This window comes from Carcharodon carcharias, chromosome 15 (assembly GCF_017639515.1).
Source record: "Carcharodon carcharias isolate sCarCar2 chromosome 15, sCarCar2.pri, whole genome shotgun sequence".
NCBI lineage: Eukaryota > Metazoa > Chordata > Chondrichthyes > Lamniformes > Lamnidae > Carcharodon > Carcharodon carcharias.
Window position 1 is genome coordinate 121,530,601 of NC_054481.1, and position 24,904 is coordinate 121,555,504.

Here is a 24,904-nt window from a genome sequence, read left to right on the forward strand (position 1 = left end):
TCAGGAGGATTTGTGTGAGAATCTTCCCCACAGTGGACAGAAGGGAAATACCTCTATAGTTCCCACAATTTAATTTATCACTCTTACTAAAAAGTGAAGCAATGATGGCAAAGTGAAAGTTGGGAGTAGGACTTCTACTTCTCAGATTTTTGCAAAAAGGTCTGGCCAACTGAGCTGGAGTTCATACCCACCAGCTTTAACCCATCTGCAGGAATGTTGTCTGGATCCCATGCCTTGTTATTCTTCAGCAAATGTCGGCAGCAAACCCAAATATGCTCTCTAAAGCTTTTGAGGGACTGTTTTGATGGTTTTGTCTGATTATGTTGACTATGATTGAGAATGTTCCAGTAATGGCTCCTTCCAATGGTCTCTGATAGCTGCAGCTATTGCCATTGCCATATTGCCAGAATATTTCCATCTTCAACTTGGAGGGAGGCAGCACCATTTGTTTTTGGTCCATATATGGTCTTGGGACTGGAGGAATGTGCACACGTCATGCAGGTCTGCACAGCATTGGATTTCATTGGCCTGGTCTACCCACCACTTATTCTTAATGACACATATCATTCTGAGCTGCGGATTTGAGCAGTAAGTATTCTTCTCATTTCTGCTGTAATGCAGGCAATTTTGACACATAATGAAGTTTTGGTGTTTCTAATTAAAAAATTTGAGTATTTCTTTGTCATTCTTGTTGAACCAGCCTTGGTGCCTGCCAGATTATCAACCCTTCTTATACCATCTTTCATAAGATGCAAATAAATCAGAATGCTTTATTTCACCCACACAAAAGTTAATACTCCTGCACTTCCCAAGCTCCACTAGCTCCTGTCACTCAGAGAATTAACTATTTTTAGTCTGCATCTTCAAATTACTCCATGGCATCATCCTATCCTACATCTGTTAACTTCTCCAGCCATACATTACCATATACATGTCTGCTTCTTTGACACTGGTTTACTTTTGTTTCGTTGCTACTTCTGATATCTTCACCATCAACTGCCATTCCTCAAATCACTGTGCCCCGGTTCCCTACAGCTACCTCGGTCAACACCCCAACTTCTCATCTTTTTTTTAAAAGCTTCATAATACCTTACCTTTTATCATGCTTTCACCAACCCCAATCTCTTTCCCTCTTGCTTGTTCTTAACTCATCCCCCAACCTGTAAAGGACTCTAAGGTGTCCCTCTGTATAGGGAGAATATTATAGAAAGCACCTCCCAAGGGGGAAGATTTTCTCCCTGTGTTATTGATAAGTAGATTTGTAATTTTGTTCCATTTACTACAGAAAGGAGATCTTTCCCCTCAAATTCCTTAACACTTCATTGTCAGTTTACGCTAAAGGAAGGAATTGTGTTGCCTCTGTTGCACTTTTTTCACTTGCTGTGCGCAGCCAACTTGAGATAGATGCCCCCAATCAACTACACCCTCCCCATTGAGAAGTCACCAAGTGATTGAACATTTCTACAGAGATACATTTTTTCGCTCCAGCAGCCATGCTGAGGATAAAGATCGACAAACTGCAGATCAGAACCTCTTTGCAGCTTTCATTCAGTGCACTGCCTCTTAAACATAATGTTTTCTATTAGATGTAATACTAAATTATACGCAGTGTATTCATACTGCCAGGGTTATACTAGATATACTAAATATAGAGTGTACTAAGTTTTGTCATACAGGTAACCTCATGAGTCAGATCCTCACAGGCACTGACATATGTGCACATTCCCAAAGTATTACTAAGACGAAGGACTGCAATGAATAAATACATGTGAAAATGTCCCCAAAGAGAGAGACAAGAGTGACCTTGAATCATATAACAACACATGTTGCAGACAAACTATTTACAGAAGGTAGAAGACATGTTTTTCCCAATGGGATCTGATAAGCACTATGTTTAGAGAATGGATGCAAAGAGGATCTTGTGTCTGCCCTACATATTTCTTTCACTGCAAGCAAAGACGTTATTCCTCCGGTAGTTAAGTCTCGTGGATAAACTAAAGAGGGGTGTGCTGAGGAAAGACACTTTACAACATGTTTGTGTTCTGCTATTGGTGAATGGGTGGCCTACAATTTGTCTCCTTTATCGAAGACAAAGAACAAATGTGAAGGCCATTAAGACTTGGTGTAGTCAACATAAAAGTAAACTGCCTCATAAATAAACATTGAAGAAATGCATTTTGGCCTCAAATTTAGGTGCATGTGGATGAGAATACAAATGCTGCAGTTTTATGAATTTATTGAAATGAAAGTTGGAGACAATTTGGGGTCAGACATTAAGTATCTGTATTAATGGAAAATCAATGATAAGAGCTCAAAATTTGCCAATGCATTCAGCTGATATGATGCTTAAAAGCAACACCTATGTCCAGTACAGAAATGTTAAATTACACATTACTACTAATTTAAATTGACAGGCATATACTTTGAATTACTTTATGTTTGGTTCTGTGCTGGAAGGTTGACAATGTATCTTCCAGGAGGCATACTAAGCAGACTTAAATATTGGCTGTACACCCAAAACTGTCTATTCTATTTACAGGTGCTGACTAACTTGCCATGTATTTTCAACATATGTTTTTTATTTCAGATTTTCAGTATATTCAATTTCACTAGCCTGACCTGGCTGGGCTACTTAGCTCTCATGCACCCAGGTTTTAGAAAAAGACTAAAGGCAGGGTTTTCCACACCTGCCTGCCGCTGGGATCTTCTGGTCCCGCCACAAGTCAATGGACTTCTGGCTGGGACGCCACCTCACACACGGCAGGTCCCACCCATGACGGGGCCAGAAAATCCTGGCCTAAAGCTATAGGCTAAATATCAGAGCCTTGCTTATGCACATGAAATTTAGCACGAAATCTTGCTCGAATACACTGCCAACTTATCCGTGCTTTATCTCCACCTTCTTCCTTATAGTTCTTTTCATTGAAACTAGTTCTTTCTCATTATGTTCATTTCACATTCTCTTCCCTCATTATACCAATTATAACCTCATTTGTCTAATTTATATATTAAAGTCATTTATTATTTCACATATTGGGATTTTGCATTCCCTATGTGCCACCTTACTCATCATTAAAATAGCGCTGGTCAAAATTTAACTTCAAGACATTAACCAGTTTTCCAGAAATAGCACAGAGTAATTTAAACCTATTCTTTGATTATATCCTTATCTTTTCACTCTGCTCCACATCTCTGAGTTTTCTCATCTTCCTTGCCTGCAGGTTGCCCGTGAAGAAGACCCAATAGTTGAAATGTTCTTAACCCTTTTCTTTGTTTAATGCAGAACCCCAGAACCACCTGGCTTACCATCTGCTGCCAACACAGTGAAACAGCTACCATTCCAACGCAACTCCCTTCTTAGACTTCTTGCCAACATTTCACTTTGAATCAGTGAAACATAACCCAATTCAGGGGAAATGTTCAGAAGAACATTCTATATAACATATGAAAAATGTAGCCCGAATTGGTCATGTCAACGAAACAAGCTCAATTCCATAATTGTTTTTTGGGACATGAGGCACAAATTCAGTAGTCCGGTAGAGCACACAGTTTGGACAGCACTGAAATGAAGGGGCATATGGAGTGTCATATATAATCAACCACACCAATTCATTAGGAAAATCGTGGAGATAGTATAAACCCCATCAGAAAATAATTTTCAAAGGTTTTGCAGTGGATATCTTTTGTTCCAGAGAGCGTGAGAGACAGAGAGAGTACAAAATGAAACATGATCAAAACGTATCCAGTTTATAATAATTTTCCCTACCTTTAAGAATATTTTCAGCCATCACGTTAACTTGGACCTCAACAGAGTGCTTTGATGTGTAGGTTATCTCAGCGCTGACATGAGCTACGTCTCCAATGGACATTGGTGAGAGAAAGTCTGTGCGCTCCACACGAGCCAGTACAGCTACACAGCGTTCCTGAAATAAAAGTAGAGATGATAAACCTGTTGATCACCAACAATATATCCAGCAATAGCTCTTCTTACTGTTTTTTTCCTTTTAGCTACAGAAACAAGCATTGCTCTGGATCTCATTATAATTTACTGGTTCTACCTTACTAATTGATTCAGCAAACCTGGCAACAAATTATGGTAAATCAATCTCTCCTCGGAACTCTAGTATTGTTGACCACAATACCAGTAACCCCATGATATCATATGAACACCTGATACAACAGTGGTACCTGTATCAGATCTGTAGCACTGTGAGCATCAGAGGGACCTTTCATCTGAGTTAGAAGGTTTTGAATTGAAATTCCACTCTAGAACATAAGGCATAACTTAGGTTCTCAGTAGGCACTGAGGGTTCTGCAATGTTGGAGATGCAGTCTTCCAGATAGGTTATTAAAACCATAGCACTGATTTACTATCTAGTCAAAAAAGCTCAAAAGATCCCATGGCACTATTAGAAGAACTGTATCCCAGCCAGGTACCATTGGCAAAAAGTGCCATATGATTCTGAATCACAGCAAAACAGAGAAGGTTAGGATTGAATGTGCAAAAGTGTAGCAGAGTAATTGATGATGCTATCTGGAAATATAGAGCCGCAGTACAAAGCGGGTTAGGGGCAAACCATAAAGAGTGCAGTAGTAATTGGTGGGATGTCTAGATGCAGAGTACCATAATGGTCCAACTTACTTATTTAGGCTTATTTCCTCTGTTTACAGGTAGGAAAATGAGCTGCAAGACTCCGCCACTGGCCCTTGTCCATTGCAATTTCTTTCACACCAGTCCAGGTGGTGTCCTGCGCTTGAAGATCCTCCCTAAATGTACTTCTCCAGGTCTTCTTTGGCCAGCCCCATCTTCTTTGTTCATTTGGTGGTGTCCATTCTACTGTCATTCTGGGAGGTGAAATACATGTCCAGCCAGACTCAGTCGTCTCTCTGTCACAATATCCCACAGGTACTTCCGACCAGTTCTCTGTAGCACTTCCTTGTTGATGATGTTGTCTCTTCATATGATGCCCAGAACCTTACGTAGGCAATGCTAGTGAAAGACATCCAACTTAAGTGACATCTTTCTTGTTCTTTTCCATACCTCACTGGCATAGATTGCAGTTGGTATAATTCTGGATGTATAAAGTCACATCTTCATGGCCGTGTTGATGGTGTAGATGCCCCGACCGTGTAGAGCCACTGGAAGACCAATGCCACTTTGCTGATTCTTGTGTGGATGTCAATCTCCACATCTCTCTTCCTGGTGATGTTGCTACCTAGGTAGGGAAAGTGGTCAATGTCCTATATGTTCTGTTGCCCAATGGTGATGAGAGAACCTTGTTGCCTTATCGCCATCACTGTCTTGGTCTTCTCACAACTGATATATAGACCAACCTTGGTGCCACTATTCTCAAGACTGGTCATTCTTGGAGCATGCATGATTCTTCGGCCAGTAAGGCAATGTCGTCTGCGAAATCCAGGTCTGTCAACCTGTGGTGTTGCCACGGGATGGCAAAGTTTGCACCCACCATTGCCTTCCTCATGATGAAATTGGTCAGCAAGAGGAAAAGGAATTGGGAGAGTATGCAGCCTTGTCATACTCCTGCAGTGATGTTGAATAGTCCAGAAATGACTCCAATTTAAAAGTATCTTTGTACTCAAATCCGTCCATAGTCTCTCCTCTCCCTAACTCTACAACTGTCACCAGCCCATAAAACCCTCCAAGATTTCTGCACTCCTCCAAGTCTGGCCCCTTATGCCTGGTTTCCTTTGTTCCACCACTGGCAGCCATACCTTCTGCTGATTCTAAGCTCTGCAATTCCCTAAATCTCTCCTCCTCTCTAGCTCACTCTTTAAGATTCTCCTTAAACCAAACCAGTCATTTGCCATACTATTTCTTTATATGGGCAGTATCAAATTTTGTTTCCTAAAGCTGTGAAGCATTTTACTAGGTTAAAGGCACTATATAAATGCAAATTTCTGCAGTTGTTGTGGAGAGAAGGCCTGGACAGGCAGTGCATCAGAAACCAATAGTTTTTCCCCACAGCTGATGATTGTTATTATGTCATAACAGGAAAAGCATCCATTATAGAAAATAACACCAACTTTAGTTACTACTTCAGCAATACAAGTAAAACAATCCAATGCTTTTAATGCTAAAAAAGAGGAGTCTTTTTCTTCACTACATATTGCTTCCTGAATGCCTCAGTCTAATGTTAAATTGCCAGGGTTCACCAGTGAATCATCTCAGAAAGCTATAAGCTGGGGCCTTTTTCTGTATTCAATGGTAAGCCCATGGAACTGCTATGGTTACAGAACATATCTATGCATCAGGTCTACAGACAACTGAGTGCAGTATGTTTTTCAGATAGTGAAGCTACAACCAGCTGGAGAATCTCTATCTGTGTAGTACTGTTGTCACCAGGTTTGGCATGTACTACGCCAATATGATTTACTAATTTGTCAATGTGTTGTATGAAATTTTGAATTCCTGGCCTCAAGTCTATCCCATCACTAGCCACAGATCTGTAACCATTAGCACTTTAGCACTTTACACTTCTGATTTCAAGTATATTCTCTCCAGGTGCAAGATACATTTGGACAGACTCTGTACTCATAGAACCAACTATCTTCCACAGTCCAAAAGTGGATATAAGAAAATTTGATATGCTTGACATTAGTGTTTTACTGAATTCCTAGTGACATAGAAACATAGAAACTAGGAGCAGGAGTAGGCCATTCGGCCCTTCGTGCCTGCTCCACCATTCACTATGACCATGGCTGATCATTCAACTTAATAGCCTGCTCCTGCTTTCTCCCCATACCCTTTGATTCCTTTTGCCCCAAGAGCTATATCTCTTCGAGATGACTCTCTTCTCCACACTTATCCTTTGTTGCATGTTAGCTTTGTGATAGATTCAAGAAAGTATCAAAATAGCCCAAGTTAATTGTTTATGCCAGGAGGTGCAACACCTGTCAAACGGGAAAGTCCAGCTAGTTTATTCAAAAGTCGCATTGTGCAAAGATCTAAGTGAAATGATAATGTGGAGCAATCAATTTTGCTTTCACGTGTAGAAAAGATCAGCTACCTGCCGTCTGCTCAAAGAGGCCGGTTACATATACTACAGGGCGATCATCACCTGCAATATCAATGCCTGTCACGCCAGGTGAGTGACATTCCCTAGCTCTAGCAGCAACAATCTACATTTAAGTTATACCTTTTAACATAGTAAAATATCCTGAGAGACTTTACAGGAGCCTTATCAGATACATTTAACTCAGGGCCACATAAAGAGATGTTAGGGCAGGTGACCAAAGGTTTGGTCAAAGGTTTTAAAGAGTGACTTAAAGGAAGAGAGAAAAGTTCAAGAGGCAGACAGATTCAGGGAAGGAATTCCAGAGTTTAGGCCTAGGCAGCTGAAGGCACAGCCACCCATGGTGGATCTAAGGAAATTGGGATTGTGCAAGAGGCCAGAATTGGATGAGTGCAGATGCCTTGCAGACTTGTAAGGTTGGAGGAGCTTATAGAGATAGAGAGGTGCAAGGCCAGGGAGGAATTTGAACACAAGGATGAGAATTTTCTAATCCTAAATTTTAAAATTAGAACTGATACCAATTAGCTTTACAGGGGTTTGTTGGTCACGTAGCAGTGCCAAAGTGCACCATGGTTTAATAAGACACTGCTCAAAAAGGCAGTATGGAATCAAAATAAACCTGCCTACTAAATAAAGCACAGTGGCAGTGCCAGAGCATGCACAAAAGGCTAGGGTTGGAGGACTTGCAGGTGCAGGAGGGAATATAAGGCTGGATAAAATGGCAGAAATGGGATGAGGTAAAGACATGAAGGGGTTTGAAGATGAGGACAAGAATTTTGAATTGATTCTTGTTGGGACACTGGTAGGTCAGTGCAGACAGGGTGATGAATGAATGAATCACAGTATGAGACAAGATACAGGCTGCTGCATTTTGGACCTGTCAAATGAAAGGGCTTTTTTCTTTTACCCACAAAATACAGAGAATAAATTTGGTTATTTTTGTGAATTTTACAAGTGCGTCCTTCATTGTGAAATTAAAACTCACTCAAATATTTGCCCCAGCAATAATCTCATCAGCAAGTTATAGATGTAAACCAAAAGTGTGAAATTTCTCCAAAGTTTTCAGCTACAAAATGTTTTACTTGCACCAATTTTCCGATTCACAGCAAACAGCAGGTATCAAAGAATTAACAAATATTCCATGGTGATCCACTTATATAACTCACAAGATAACCTGCAGTTATACCATGATTAGATTACTTTCCGTGTATATCATGGGCACTTGTTGCTCTTCCTGGAAAACATACAGAAATCAAATTCTACATTTTTTAAAGGGACATTTGTCAGTGTAGAGTATTGGGTCATTTTGGTAGTCTTTGTATATGTATAACAAAGCCACCCCATCAATATTGCATCACAACACTATCGGCAGTAGCATAAAGTTCTCCAAAAACCAGTGCACCAGCTCCAAAATAGTTTGAAAGTACGTTGTTACACGCTGACCTAGCATCCATACCTACTGAAAAACTCCATTGTCGATAATAGAGGCTGGGTCTTTAGACTGCAATTAACTGTGCAGCCTCTATGGTACATTATGCGATAAGTACTCTACTTCACAAAATAAATTGATTTTTAGTAGGTGTATTAGTGAAAACAGAAGGTATGGTCCACTTAGCTAGAATGCCCCTGGGCTAAAGAGAAGAAAACCAACCAATGTGCCTGTTCTTACTCCAAAGGGACATCTGTAAATGCATTTTTGTGAATATCTCATTTGCTGCTTGTGGGATCAGGTTGTGTGGATAAGTGTACCTGAGAATAACTGGTGCCTGTGGATCTAAGCCTCAAACCAAATTAAACACCTTCAGCAGAGACCAAGGGAAAAAACTCAGCAAGAAAATTCTAAGAAAAGGGGTGATTTTTTTCTATTAAAATCAAATTAATTTAATTTATTTCCACAATTTGCATTTATATAGCATCCCTAACATAGTGGAAAATACCGTAACACTTAGCAATGTAGAAAAAAGGGAAATTAAAACAGGATAAAATGAAATTGAAAGAATACCCTTGGAGTATGGAGAGAGAGAGAAGGCATCAAAGAGAAAGTTATTAATTCTGGAGGTAGGTAGGAAAGATGGAAAAAGTTTCAAAGGATAAGGATATAGTGCCTGAGAGGATGGACAGTAAATGCAGCAGAAGGATTAGGGAATAGGATACATAGTAAGTGGTGAAAGAGGAGGGGTCATGAACTTTAAAGGTAAATTAGTAAATTTATCCATCATTTAAAGTATTATCTCAGGGATAGCTATCAATATTTTGTGTATCAAGTAACTTCACTCGTCATCACTTTATACTTGCAACGTGTGCATTTTATTTGCTTCGGATGGTGAAAGATCAATGCATAGACACCTAGTACATTTATCAGGAATTCTTCTGCCCAACGCATTATAAAAGCACGAACCCAAAACAGACTAATAAGAATTTCATACAAACGCATCAAAAGTTTATATGTCAACACTGAGCTGTGAAATTTCAAGGTCCAAATTAGAATACTGTAATTGGACAGCACAGTAAGTAAATAAAGCTGCAATTTAATTTGGGTGCTTTTTTATGTTTAAACCCAAAATTAATGGATGCAATTATAAGACGAGATAACGGGGTTGTTCTGAGAACATGAAGCCTGTGAATGAGCATTCTGATTGGAGACTGCTGAAATCTCCCATGACTGAGAACCTATACTACCACCTAGTGGAAACTGGTGGTGATTGCTACCAAAAGTTACAGGTTTCATGGTTATTCAAAAATTCACACGTTTTCAGTTCATGGGATAATGGAGAGTATAGCACAAGGTATCTGGCAATTTCAAATACATACCATGTGGCATTAACATGATTTGGTACATTTGGATGACATCACTTACAAGCATGCCACAAGGTATAGTTATAGGAACATAGAAACAGGAATAGCCTATGTAGCCCCTTGTGCCTATTCAATGGAATCATGGTTGATTTGCAACATAGCCCTATATACCCCATCATTGTTCATTATTCTATGATACCTTTGGTTACCAAAAATATATCAATCTAAAATTTTAAATTTACAACTGATATAGCATCAACTGTTAATTGCAGGAGATAGTTCACATTCCAACACCCTTTGGGTGGAGACAACGGGAGTCTCACTCACTGACTGGACAGCCAGCATGAGCCCGGCATCATCTCTTCTTGGGAAGGCCTGTTGTATTAAGTGCCAAGCAGCAAGGGCAGCGGGACGCCTCTCAGTGAGATGCTCTGAGCATCTTTGAATGAGGGGCCCCACCCCGCCAGCCTGCAAGCAACCACGACAGGGTTTACTTTTCGGACTTGCAGCACGGCGCGCCCCCAGCCTGCCGCTGAGTGGGAAGATATAATCGGGGCAGTGGCGAGAAGGCAGCACGGTCCCACCTGCCACCCTCCCACCTGATTAAATACCACCCCCACCATGAACCTCTCCACAGGGGAGGGCATTAAATTCTGCCCTGCGTGTAGAAGTGCTTTGTAATTTCACTCTTGAAAGGTCTGATTCTAATTTTTAGACTATGAGCCTGGCCTCTCCAACCAGCAGAAATCAATTCTCTATCTACCTTTTCCCCTTAATATCTTGAAAACTACAGTCAAGTCACCCCTTAACCTTCTAAATTCCGGGGAGTATGATCCTATTTTTCTTGTAATTTAAACCTTGATGGTCAGGTATCATTCTGGTAAGCATATGTTAAACTCCCTACAAGGCCTTCCAGTCTGCTGTCCAGATTGCTCACATTACCCTAGATGTGGTCTAAGCAGGGTTTTGTACAGCTGACGCAGGACTTCTACCCTGCCCCTGCATTCTAGTCCTCTGGGTATAAAAGCCAGCGCTCCATTGGCCTGAGATTATTTTTGCTACTTGTTCGGATACTTAAATAATTTGTGTACCTGGACCCACAAGTCTCTTTGGGCTTCCACTGTTTCCAGCTTATCACCAATTCATAAGTACACTGTTCTATTCTTTTTTGGCCCAAAGTGAATGACTTCACATTTGCCTACATTGAAATCCATTTGCCACAGTTTTGCCCCTTCACTTAATCTATATCACTTCCCACTCTTATGCTGTCATCTACATTGCTTACAATGCCACCTTTTCTTTTATCAGCAGCAAATTTAGATAAACATCTCTCCATCCCATTTTCTTGCCATCCCGTTTTCCAAGTAGTTAATAAATATAGTGAATAGTTGAATTCCCGATGCAGATCCTTGCAAGATACAACTAGTCACATCCTGCCAATTAGACGCCTATTATCCCTATTCTTTGTCTCCTCCAACTCAGCCAACTTACAAACCAGGTCAATAATTTTCTTTCAATTCCATGAGTCTAAACTTCTAAACCTCTTCAAAGAATTCCATCAGGTCCTTCAGGCATGACCTGCCCTTTACAAATCCATGCTGGCTCTCCCTGAACAGCTGAAAATTATAGTTAATTATGGACGCTAGTAATTTTCTGACAGTAAATCTGGTCTATAATACCCTAGCTTTCCTCTCTCGCTTTTCTTAAATAGCGGAATGGCAGGCACAATTATCCAAACTAAAGAAATGGTTCCTGAATCAAGGGAACTTTGGAAAATTATAGTTAGGTCACCTGCAATGTTCTCACTTACTTCCTTTAAAATCTCAGGATGGAAACCATCAGGTTCTGGGGCTTTATCACTTTTAAAAGCCATTATTTTCTTCATTACTGTTATTTTGATTACATTAATTTTTGAGAGCTCAGATTCAATATTCGTTTCTTTGGGATGTCTTGCATGCTATTGTATATACTGAAGCAAAGTAATTGTTCAACACATCTGCTATTTCCTTAGTTTCATTGGTAATATTACCGTTATCAATTTTAAAGGGGCTCATACTCTTCTTTTGGGCAGCAGGCCATTTAAAACCTCAGAGGGTGGTCATTCCTGTCCTTGGTTTAGAAGGTGCTGTCGTAGGAGCCTTGGCAAGTTCCCGCAGTGCATCTTGTAGATGGTACACACTGCTGCCACTGTGCATCAGTGATGGAGGAAGTGAACATTTAAGGTTATGCTGGGGATGCCGATCAAACAGACTGCTTTGTTCTGAATGGTGTCGAGCTTCTTGAGTGTTGTTGGAGTTGCACTCATCCAGGCAAGTGAAGAGTATTCCATCACACTCCTGACTTGTGTCTTGTAGATGGTGGACAGGTTTTGGGAAATCAGGAGGTGATTCACCTCTGATCTACTCTTGCAGCCACAGTATTTATATGACTGGTTAGCTACATCTCTGGTCAATGATACCTCTTACTTGTTTCCTTTCATGCTCTATTTTTGTAGCTTTGCTATCTGTTCTTTTTTTCCTCCCATTCACCAGGATCTGCGCTACTTTCTGAATTTATGTTTGTTTTTTTCTTTTAGTTTTATGTTTTTTCTTTAGTTGTCCATGGCTGTTTTTTATCGCCAGGTACATTGTGGACAGTCTCTGTCTCATCACACTGAAGTCAGCCTTAACTAAATCTAGAATCCTAGCTGTTTCACATTTCTCCCTTTCAAACATTGTGGGCTCAATTTTCACTCTGTTTAAGTGGATGGGTTTTGAATGGCTTAAAGGTGGGTCCTGTTGAACTCAATAATATTATGAACGCTGTCACAAACCACTGGGGATAGTGCGCTGTAATATTGAGCCCCACTGTTCCCCGAGCTGCGACAAATGTGAAAAGTTTGACCAAACCACCCGATTGCCCCAATTCTACCTAAGTGTTTAATTTAGGTTAGCCGAATACGAGCACCAGGTTCGTAAACGTAATAAGTAAATAACTGTTTATTGAACAAACTGTCGTTAACCAGTGGCAAAAGAAAGAAATATGAACTGCCAATTTCTAACTCTATAATTTAAGCTCTACCCACTCTTAAATCCCTATACACACATACAAGACACATAAGACGCACAAAAACATGGGTTTTAAGGGTGGGATAAATTAGTTCAATAACACCAATTCCAGAGTATAGGATTCAATGGGTTGATTTTGATTGATGTCTTCCAAATTCCTTTCAGTTCTTGATGACATGAGGTGGTCTTCCAGCACTTTCAGTATTTAGTTCGCTGGTTGAGAACTTGCTTTTCAATGTCTCTAACAGTGGTTTTCCCCTTTTCCTTTTTACAGGGGTTTCCTCAGAGAGAGAGCAGGTTATAGAGATATGAGGAAAGAGATTTTAGATGTTTTCTCTTTGCAGGCCAGGAACTTTTATTGTGGAATTACTGGAATCTTCCACACACAGGAGAAAGAGGTTTTAGGTCTTGTTCCTTTTAAGCTAGGGGCTATTAAGCTGCACTACCCTCACACAAAACCCTGATCACTTGGTCAGGAGCCAATTAAAATGCTGTTGTCAGGCAGCTCCCTTGGTCCAGGACTCCTTTCCGGCACCATCCTGTCTTTCATGGCACACTCTGTTTTAGGACTACCACATTGTATATACCTCTCATCCTGTTCCAGTGGACATGTCTTTCAAGCTGCAGCCATTGTCACTTCAACCCACAGTCCAACATAAAATAAAAAGATATATGTTTTTTACAACAATCCAACACAAATAAAAAGATATGTTCCTTACAGCACTGTTATATCAATTTTCATGCACTGTTAGGCTGTTAACTAAATCTTGTTATTAAATCTAATATGGCCTTCATAAAATGTAATATTAAGATCTATGTTTATATTCACAGACCACATGGTAATAATTTCGCACTGGGCTCCATTAAAGAAATTATCATAAGACACCTGTATATTGCCCATCAAGGCTCACATGGTGCAGATACAGATAATGTTTGAATATAGTAGAAGCAACATCCAGTTGAGTAAGCAACATACATTGTAGTTGTGGTGATTGTTGCTTTAAGGCCTGCCTTACTGAGTGAGGGTCACGTGGTCAGAACAGCCAATCAGCACTGAGCACAGGGAAGCTTATAAAGGGGCGGCGTTTTCCTAGTCTAGGGAGTGCATTGTAGCCTTGCTGGTGGCCTACAACTAATCCAACAGCTCTGTAAATAAAATTTGTTGTTCAACTAAAGAAGCCTCTTGGTAGCACATCTCTACATCTGGTGGCAAGGATAGATGATCCTGGTGCTGCCTCTCACCCAACAACTGTGAGTATCTTGTTTTAAAGAAGGAAAAAGATATATACTCACCAGGGTAGCTCTCTTAGGGAGGATTGACCCACTTGAATCCTCCATGGAGGACTGGACTTGATACATCCCGTGCCTCAGGTCTTATTTACAAGCCAAAGAAATAGGGGAAGAAGCAAAGTGCAAAGCAATTCTCTTGAGCATTTGTGGGAGTCAAATCTACAACCTTATTCGCAGTCTCACAGCCCCAAGTGTGCCCATCTCCAAATTGTTCAGTGAACTCGTGGATTCAGCCCAAACCATCAGTCATTAAGAAAAGATTCAAATTTAATAGGAGGGTGAGGGCCCCAGGTGAATCAATCACAACTTATATTGCTAAGTTGAGGCAATTGCCAGAATCTTTAATTTATCGCAACCTTGTATGACATGCTACTGGATCGGTTAGTTTGTGCCGTGCGCAATGATGCCATTCAGCTGGCAGAAGTCGATATAAATTGTAAACGAGCAATGGAGATAGTGCTAGCCATTGAGAGCGCTGTAAAAGATTCGAAGGAGATACAAAGCTAGCAATATCACACTGTTTACCAGTTAGGGCGGGAACCTGCAGCCAAGCATAGCGGCAAAACTGCAAAAGCTGCTGCAAAGCGGGAATCATTCCCAATCATCCAAAAATCAAAATAAATACTGGAGGTCAATCCTACACTAAGTTAGATACGAGCCATGCGTACCAGCAACTCGAGTTAGATAACACATTCCCTTGGTATATCACAACAAACACACACAAAGGCCTACTCCAGTATACACGCCTACCTTTTGGCGCATCCTCGGCATGTGCAATATTTCAAAGGACGATGGAGAGTTTGTTACAGGGATTACCACGGGTTGTAGTATACCTTGACGATGTCCTCATAACTGGAAAGGCAGAAGCCGAGCATTTAGCAAATTTGGAGGATGTATTGAAAAGATTTCTGGAAGCCAAAGTCCGCCTAAAAAGGAGAAATGCACTTTCCAAGCCGTCAAGGTTACCTATCTGGGGCACTGTACAGTCACACAAGGATTACACCTGTGGAAGAAAAGGTTAAGGCAATAAAGGAGGCACCTTCCCTCACAAATATCACCAAACTCAAATCATTTTTAGGGATAGTAAACAACTACAGATGACTTTTACCCAACTTATTGACTATACTGGCCTCCTTGCACATATTGTTACAGAAACACCATCATTGGTCCTGGAAGGCTCCACAGGAGGTAATCTTCAACAAAGTAAAACAACTGCTGCACTCCTCAATCTTGTTAGTGCACTTCAACCCACCTAACGAATTGATATTCACCTGCAATGGCTCTCCATATGGTGTTGGTGCAGTATTGTCCCATGAAATGGACAATGGCTCTGAGAGGCCAATAGGTTACATATCAAGAATGCTCTGTGGCCAAAAAAGGTTATTTGCAGATTGAGAAGGAAGGACTGTCAATAGTCTTTGGAGTTAAAAAATTCCACCAGTACTTACATGGCAGGCACTTTACTTTTGTCTCCAATCATAAACCGCTTTTAGGTCTTTTCAAAGAAGACAAGGGTATCCCACTGATAGCTTCAGCAAGAATTCAGCGATGGGCATTCATTCTGTGCGTCTATGAATACACTTTGGAGCACCAACCTGCTTCAGACATAGCGAACACGGACAGTTTTAGCCACCTATCCTTACAAGAAAGCATCTCCTGTACCCCTGAACCTCAAGAAATTGTCCTTGCATTGAATTGTTTAGACACGTTGTCAGTCTGTGTGAAGAAGATCAGGAACTGGACCAATTGAGATCCGCTTCTGTCCAAAGTGAAAGACCAGATACTTGCAGGTTGGTTAACTGAGCCAGTCTGAGGAAATGAAACAATTTCTTACCCACAAATATGAATTGAGTTGTCAGGATGGCATTATACTCTGGGGAGCAAGAGTAGTCGTTCCTGTACCAGGCAGGGAACTTCTCCTAACCGAACTATACAGCACTCATCCTGACATTTCTAAAATGAAAATGCTCGCCAGGAGATGTGTATGGCCTGGTATAGATGCAGAAAGAGAAGTTAGTCAAGCACTGTCAACAGTGCCAGCTGCAACAGAAGTTGCCTGCTGCAGTCCTACTACATCTTTGGGAATGGCCACATAGACTACGTGGGTCCATTCCTAGGCACAATGTCTTTGCTCATAATCGATGCACTCAAAATGGACGGAGCTTTTTGAGGTGAAATCACCCATGTCGCATGCTACCATCGAAAGGTTACGCCAATGCTTTTTGACTCACTGACTGCCCGAAGTCATTGTATCAGACAATGGAGCCATATTTACAAGTGCTAAACTTCAGAACTTCAATCTAAACGGCATTAAACACAGCCAAACTGTGCCTTACCACCCAGCATCAAGCGGGCTAGGCAAGACAGCCATCCAAACTTACAAGTTAGGACTAAAGAAATTGTTGGGTGGAACCTTGGAAACCAAAATCTCACATTTCTTTCTTAGCTACCGCACAACTCCACATGCAGCAATGGAGCTCCACCACCAGAACTGCTTATGAAGCATCATCTCAGAACGAGACTGAGCCTCGTATTTCCAAATTTGCCAGGGAGGGGAGAGAAGAACCAAGCTAATCATAAAACAAGCTACGATTTGCATAACAGAGCGCAGAAATTTATAGTAGATGAATCCGTATATGTAAGAAACTTCGGTAGTGGTCCAAGTTGGAAGCCAAGAATTATTGTCTGAGAGACCGGACCACTTTCATGCCAAGTAGACATGGAAGGCCAGATCGTTTGTTGCTTTAAGCTTGGTACAGGGTAACAGTCATATGGTCAGAACAGCCAATCAGCACCAAGCACTTGGAAGCTTATAAGGGACGGAGCTTTCCTAGTCTAGGGAGTGTATTGTAGCTTTGCTAGAGGCCTGCCGCTAACCCAGCAGCTCTGCAAATAAAGCTGGTTTTTCAACTAAAGAAGCCTCTCAGTAATACAGTTCTATAGTAGTGTGGAATTTAAAAGGCTGTAAGAGAAAGGGTACACTTAGGGAGCTAAGAAATTCCACATTTTAAGGACTTGAGAAGACAAAAGCAAGAATAAGATGTCCAATCATTCTTGATTTGAACACAGTGAGGAGGAAGAGTGCGTAGGATACTCCTACTATACTGTTATTTTTTGTTTAGGTTCTTCAGGCCATGAGATGTTCCAGAATGAAAATTTACCTTTTGCAGTTGAGCAAAACATGGGAATAAATGATAACAAGGATGCTGAAGCCAGTCACTGAATCCAGTCTTTGCTTCCAAGGTTTGAACTAAAAATCATGGAGGAGAAAACAGAAGCACAAAATTACAGCTTGTATTTTTGCAGGAAAAGTGGTCCAGTGGTGCTGAGCCAATTCATTTTCAACAAGACACGAAGAGCAGAGACAGCCATCCAAGCTCTCACTGTCAACTAATACAGGTATCTCTGTGAACTTGTTATAAAATCAAACTGCAGCAAAACTACAGATCACTACATAGATTTACATTGGGTCTACAGTGCAGAAAAAGGCCATCCAACCCAACGGGTCTATACCAGCATTTATGCTCCACACTGGTTCCTCATGCCCCTCAATTTAACTCTATCAGTATATCCTTCTATTTCTTTCTCCCTCGTGCATTTAAGGAGAAGCTAGGTTAAGAATATCTATGTTATTCACATCAACCACTCCTTGTGAGTTGCACACTTTTATCACTTTGGGTAAATATTTTTTTTCTAATTTTTCCTTATGGATTTATTAATGTCTATTTCATTTTTATGACCTCTAGATTTGGATTCCTCCACAAGGGGGAATTTTTTTTTTATGTCTACCCCATGAAATTCTTACATAGTCTTATCAGGTCACACTTCAGGCTTCCCTTTTCTAGGTCTATTCAGTCTTTCCAGAAAGGTAAATTTAAGCCTGGAACTAAGCTTAATGCTCAAGGTTCTGGGCTGGAAGCAAGGAGATGATTGCAGGAAATAAATGCAAAATATTATACTTTCAAGATTTAACATGAGGAGAAAATCAACTCGGCTCGGTCACTTGTGCTGCCAGCTATTTGCATGTGAGTTCTTTTGATTTAAGGACCCAGATTTTCCTATGGGCTCAGGAAAACATAACCTGCGTACTTTTGTGCCTTCCAAAATGCACATCCAACCGTTGTGTCACTTTACCTAGAATTTTTGTCTTTCACACAGGGGTTGGGTTCCCAGTGAACTTTGTGAGCTGCAGTGGAGTGTAGGTACATATACAGGTCAGTTAGAAGGCCTGCCTCGGTTCTCCAACACAGCAGCTGAGCTGCTGACATCATTTATAGGCCCCCTAAACCTCATTCCCCACCCCTCCCCATCTACCCAAGCAGCACCCCAGGCCCCCTCAGATTGCCCATGCCCCTTCACCCACAATCACCTACTTGCCACTCCATGCCCCCTCAGATCACCCATGCCACTTCTATGGCCCCTCGCCCCCTCTACTCATATCCCCATGCCACCTCCATGTCCCTATGTCTCCTCCATAGCCACTCACCCAGTATGCACAATGTACAGTCCTCAGGAACCATGCAACAGCAATGGGGATTATTTTAAAATAATTGGAAAAAATTAAATTTTTAACAATCTCATAGAACCCTGAATTCAAAACACATCATGGAAAAAAAAACACTACTCCAGTGCAAAAAATTGTTATCCTTTAAGTGCCTATTAGGTTTGTAAACAAACTAGAAACCACATCAAAGACATATTCGGCTATTACACCCTCTTAATAGTTTCAATTCTTCTTGGACCAGTAGACCACCTTCTAAGCTGAATCCTAGATTCATGATGACTACAGCTGTCATAATAAAACCTTCCAGCTACATTGCCTGAAATTGACAGGACAGAATGGTGTCCCACTTGCATTTCAAAGCAGTGTGCCTGTCAGTCAATGGAGGGGAGCAGCAGAAGAGGTTTTTTTTCAACTTTCAAGAACAGGGTTTTCTAAACTGCCAGAACTGTAACTTGATTTAAATCACAGCACAAGACATGACAGCAGAGGCTGACATGACTTTTTTGTTTACATTTTTGAGTGCCTTATCGCATCTTTGATCACTGGAAGTGTACTGTAATGAATGACAACAATTACATAATGCTGGTTAAGTCCCTATGATGAGTTACCGCATTATAAACACATCAGCATTACATTACAGCATCTAATAGAGACACAGGAAGGTGTCAAAACATGTTCCTGATTGCTCAGCAGGCTTCTCCAGTGATTATGAACTCTCCAAGGAAATACATTTTTTTTTTTAGGGTTTACAAAATTCAACCAGCACACAAAAATAATGGGAGGAAATACAATTTTCCTGTGGTCCTCACAATGAGGACCTCAGAAAAGGCACGTGTGCTTTTTGCACTAAAGGTGTTCCGACCTGCCAAAAGGCCACATGAAAATGGCAGGGGTTTGGGAAGGCAGAGGAAAATTGTTCTTGCAGCAAAAAAAACTGAAGTTCAGTGTTTTGCGACCCAATTCACGCCTCCATTGGAAGATGAGAATCCAGCCCCAGGTCTTCGGTTTGTATAATAATGTTGATTGGTGGTTTGGACCCTTTAATTACTGGAATGTTCTGTAATTTTTATGGTTGGAAATGGTGACAAACACACCAGTCACGAAAACACACTGCACAGCAATGTATATTGTGAACTATTGTTATCTACCGTTCTTTGATGGATGATATTAAAGTCAGGGAACTCTTGAAAGGCTAATCTACTCCAGTCCAATCAGAATTGGCTCTTTCTTGCTTCTTTAAGTGGAAGAGTACTGCCTTCAGCTCAGTCTGACATGCCCACTATTTTAAAACAAATCCAGCTTGTTTTGACTAAGAAAGGGCCTAAAATCAATTTGACTTTTAAATTTCACTAAAGTAATTGCAAGACTATCTTTGAGGTAACGTGTATGAGACCATATTTGAGGTAATGTGTACAAGGACCTTACTAATTTACTGTCCTGGTAAACCAGCTATTGCAGAAACTATAAACCATCCATTAGTCCTGAATCTCTTACATGAAGATGGATTTGTAAAACAAAAAACAATAATCTGTGAATTATGTTATTAAATGAACTGGGACAAATTAATATAATGTTTGAGATGATTAAAGGATAGGATAGATAGAGAGGAACTATTTCCTCTGGTGAGGAATTCGAGAACAAGGAGGCAAAGCCTTAAAATTAAAGCAAGGCCATTTAGGAGTGCTGTCAGGAAGCATTGCTTCACACAAAGGATGTGAAAATCTAGAACTCTCTCTCTCTCAAAAAGATGTTGAGGCTGGGTGTCATTTAAAATATCAATATGGAGATTAACAGGTTTTTTTTGGCAAATATATTAAAAGTTATAGGTAAATGGAGTTAAGATACTGAGCAACCATCTTCTAAATGAATTGTGGAACAGACTTGAGGGGCTGAATGGCCTATTCTTTTCTTATATATTCCTGTACACCAGTATTTCCTTTGGTTCTCCCAGAAGTTGGTATGGCAATGAAGATTACTGAGGGCTGAGGGAAGGAGTGCACACAGTTACTGAATGGATCTGGAGGGATGTTTCAGAGAGAAACAGTCATGAAGTAACTTTTTAATTGGTCCCTGGAAAAGTAAGTAAATGGTGCTATTCCTTTCTCAGATGAATTTCAATTTCTCCTGCTAACATACCACAGTTACATATATAAATCTGTACATGTGATGTGTTGTTGTCGTTACACAAGTAAACAGCTCCTCCAGTATATAGCTATTTGCATATTTTTCCTGTCAAAATTATCTCAGATAAAATTTAAAAATTTAGGCTTTATATTATTTTGATATTTTCAGTTAACCAAAAAAATCTCAATCGTCAGCATGGACCTAATAATAGCTTTTATGATTTTTTGATCTCTAGAAAAGGAAAGAGAGAAGCAAGATCCACAACCAGCAACTTTCGGCATCCTTCGTAAATGGCCGTCTTGCTGTCAATTACAAAAATAAATCTTGGATTATTGTGCACTGCACACCAGTCCCATTAGACTCAAAAGGCAGGCAGCTAAATTCAAGAACCATCAAACTGGGAGAGGGCTTTCGATGGTTGACATGGACTCTTAGTTAAGCAGGGGAAATCAAGGCATCAGCAGTAAAAATAAAAGGACAACAAAGCTCAGCTCAATAATTGAAACAGAAAATGCTGGAAATATATCAGTCTATATCTGTACCAAATCAAAACAGCTGATAAAGAAAGAAAGAATCTGCATTTCTACAGTGCCTTTCACAATCTCAGGATGTCCCAAAGCACTTTACATCCATTGAAGTATGTTTTGAAGTGTATTCACTCTTATGATTAATGTAGGGAAATGCAGCAGCTAATGCACAGTAAGGTCCTAGAAACATCAATGAGATAAATTACATACTAATCTGTATTTGTGATGTTCGTTAACAGTATCAGAACTGAATACAGATACAACAGAATAATGCTGTAAATCAGGCATATAAATGAAAAATGCTGGAAAAACCACAGCAGGCCAGTCAGCATTTGTAAAGAGTGAAACAGATAAACATTTTAGTAGTGCACATTTCATCAGAATCACAAGGATGCACATTCAAAATGTCTCCTCCCTTTATAGATGCTTATTCTTACTCGTTGAATTGGCCCTTTGGAATAGTAACTTCCTGAAAAGCAATTTTGTTGCAAAGCTTTCCCATTGTTTTGGGAACCTGAGGTTCAATTTGGAGTACGTGCCTGGAGCCAGTGAATTATTGAAAATCTGAAAAGGTATAAAAACATGGCAAAGTGTCAGTAAGGAGAAAAATTTAATTTTGAATCAAATTTGTGTCATATGCTTAGGCATATTTTCACAGAGCTGGTAGATGGTGACCTTAACCAAGATTACCAAATTAATTTAGTAATTTGATTGGCTAGTTCATGTAACTTGCCAGTTCAGGAATAACATTTTTGATAAAATGTCCATTGTTAACTACCAATGCTTTCTGATTTGTTCACATTTAGTCAGTTGAGTATTTGATAGTAACTACAGATGCTCATTTCAGCCAATCACAAATGTTTGTTCCGTAAATGTTCAACACTTTGGTTCAGACAGCTTTTGGCTGCTACCACATCAGTGACAATTGCAAGGAATAACTTTACACTAGCATCAATTCAGGGGGACAACAGTATCCCCATGCCAATTCAAAGGCTTAATTTTTTAATGCAATCCAATTTTAGAAGCTTTAAACCTTAAAATGCTATGAAAGAAACTGTGTTTCAAAGTCATGGACATAGCTCTGAGACAAATTAATTCCACAGTAACTCTACTAGAAAATCGAAAACAAAAACAGAGCTATTCAGTCCACCATTTTGGGCAATGTAGTTGGTGGACTGAGATGAAGCAAGAGTAGAGTAAGGAAAATTGAAAGATCTGCTGGGATTTTCCTTGCCTGCCAGCATTGGGCGTTTTCAGTGTCATGAGTGGACAATATGGCAAGAAAACCAAAAATTGTTTTCACAACGCTGTGAAACCAGTTTGCAATCGTTCACTCTGCCCGCCATGGCGGGTCGTGTTCCCCACCATCAGATGTCAGGAACCCCCATTGTAATACGTCAGCAATATTGTTATAAGGCCAGCCCACCGGATTCATCATCTCCCACACCCATCACCACCCCCCCCCCACCCCACCGGATTGTCCATCCATATAGTCGGGAAAACATGCTGACATGTTTCACAACAGCATATATAAGGTGTGCACTTGGCGGGCTGCACTTCGCTTGGGACTTCAAGGTTTGTTTGCCTACCTTGCTTCAGTCAGCACTCAGTCATCAGCGCCAGGCTTCAGAGACATCACCACATCACTTTTAGGGGGGCTCACGGGCAGGTCTCTACCTACCAGATTAGCCACTTGTGGGTGGCTGTTCAATGGCTGCAGGGCAAGGTCTTACTTGGGGGAGGGGGAGAAATGGAAGGGGCCTCAGGCAAGGGAAGGGGCTGCAGAACAAGAACTGTACTGGGGAAGGGGGTATCCCAGGGTGTGTGCGGGGGCACATGTTGGTTTGTGCAAGTGGCTTTAAGATGGTGAGGGCTAAAGAGGCAGTCTCCAGAGGAGGTGAGGCCACATGGACATGTGAGGGTACGTGTGAGAGAATGGGTGGTGGTGTCCCTTGATCTGGCAGTGAGTGAGATGCCATGAATGTGTGATGGGCTTGAGTGTGAGTTTAGAGTGATGAGATGGTTGCCATACCCTGGCTGCATGGATGGGATCATTCATTCTCTATCTGCAATGGATGGCCAACCTCTTCTGTGCAAAATTGGCACTGATCACCACTGCCATCGCCTACCAAGCCAGAGTGGTAATGTAGCCGCCCCTCCTGTGGCCAAAGCAGGGGTACAGGACATCACAGCGGGCCTCCATTGTGTCCAAAAGGCACTCGAGGGCTGCAGTCTTCTTGCCTTTCAGGGCCATGTCTTCTTTGCTGCAGTCCTGGGCTGGAAGCACTGAGCGCAGCTGTACTTTAAAATGTGCCGGCTGGCGTGATGAAGCGGCAAGGCGAAGGCGTGGTAGGCAAATTGGAGCCCACCCGCCATTGAAACGGTGTGTATCCCGGGAACGCATAACTAACGTGGCAGGTTTGGGACGATAAGGTGTGAAAAGCCACCACTGCAGCCGGCAGGTAAAATGTCGTTTTATCCACCCACTACTGCACTTAGTGCAAATCTGGGACGATTCCGCCCATCATCTTTACCGAGTACAGAGTAAATGGGTTGGGAAAGGGAGATCGTGAAGAACTATCCAATGTAAAACTAAGTGGAATCTTGTAAAATTATTAATACCTATAGCATCAAGAATCACCTGCTACTTTATACTTCTCTTTTTCTGTAGCATATCAAATGAATATTATGCTAATTAATTAATGGTAATTTTTCTTTACTAAAACAACAATTCAACAAACGAACTGCTGTGATAGTAAGTCAACAAACCTGGAAATGAGCAATTAATCTGCAAACATGCATATCAAAATCCTGGTTCTGTAGGTATAGATTTCAGACTGACGTCAGGATGCTTTTCTTCACTCAAAGTGTAAAAAGCAGGTGGAACTGACTTTTAGAGGGGTCAAGAGGGGCAAAATCCCTTGGAATAATTTAAGGAACAGTTTAAACAATGTGGGAGTTATAGATTTGTTCTGGCTGAATGAGCCCAAAAGCCTCCCTCCTCCCTAGCTATCATATGAACATATGTAAATTGGTGAGGCAATTAATTAATTCAGTTTTAGTTTATTAAGAACTCATTCAGTGAACAGCTCCTTTAAGCCTGCTGGGTTGTTTTTACTATTCACACTGTTTTCCAGGTGGTAGAGCACTTGCTTCATTAGCTTTGCATTTCAAACGCCTTATCAGCTGAATCACATGTTCTCAAGCCTAGCCCTTTTACCCCTTCTCAAAGTCAATGAGCAATGATGTATAGTGAGCTACAAAACAAGTGGTGTCATCTTTGGAATCCCTAACAATCGCATTCTTACCAACTAGCAATCAACAGCCCAGTACTGGCATTTCATAATATGAACTTTCAGTCAACAATTCTAAAAATTAGATGCAAACAAGCTGTTAAGACGGCTGCTGCAAATCATGTGACTTTTTACATTTGGACTACAGACATTATCAAGTCTCTGGTGAACACCTAATTAACTATGGACACTGGTGAGGGTATCTCACAGCCAACTATGGAATTCACACATCTCACTGTTTAAGGATGGGCCAACACCTAAAGACTATGGAGTTTCCAGACTGCCTGTC

General features: G+C 40.9%; 1 protein-coding gene across 6 annotated transcripts in view; it reads right to left on the reverse strand.

The window, feature by feature from the left end:
* The window catches only part of acot7 (acyl-CoA thioesterase 7), a 266,042-nt gene that overhangs the window by 190,174 nt on the left and 50,964 nt on the right, over positions 1-24,904 (reverse strand). For 3 of the 6 annotated variants that reach the window (XM_041207194.1, XM_041207193.1, XM_041207196.1), the window contains exon 3: positions 3,767-3,923. In XM_041207194.1, the coding sequence (XP_041063128.1) occupies positions 3,767-3,923 (157 nt within the window). Of the gene's footprint in view, positions 1-3,766; positions 3,924-13,464; positions 13,485-14,170; positions 14,251-14,917; positions 15,020-24,904 lie in introns of those variants that run through there. The other 3 variants (XM_041207197.1, XM_041207198.1, XM_041207199.1) reach the window with 3 other exon arrangements.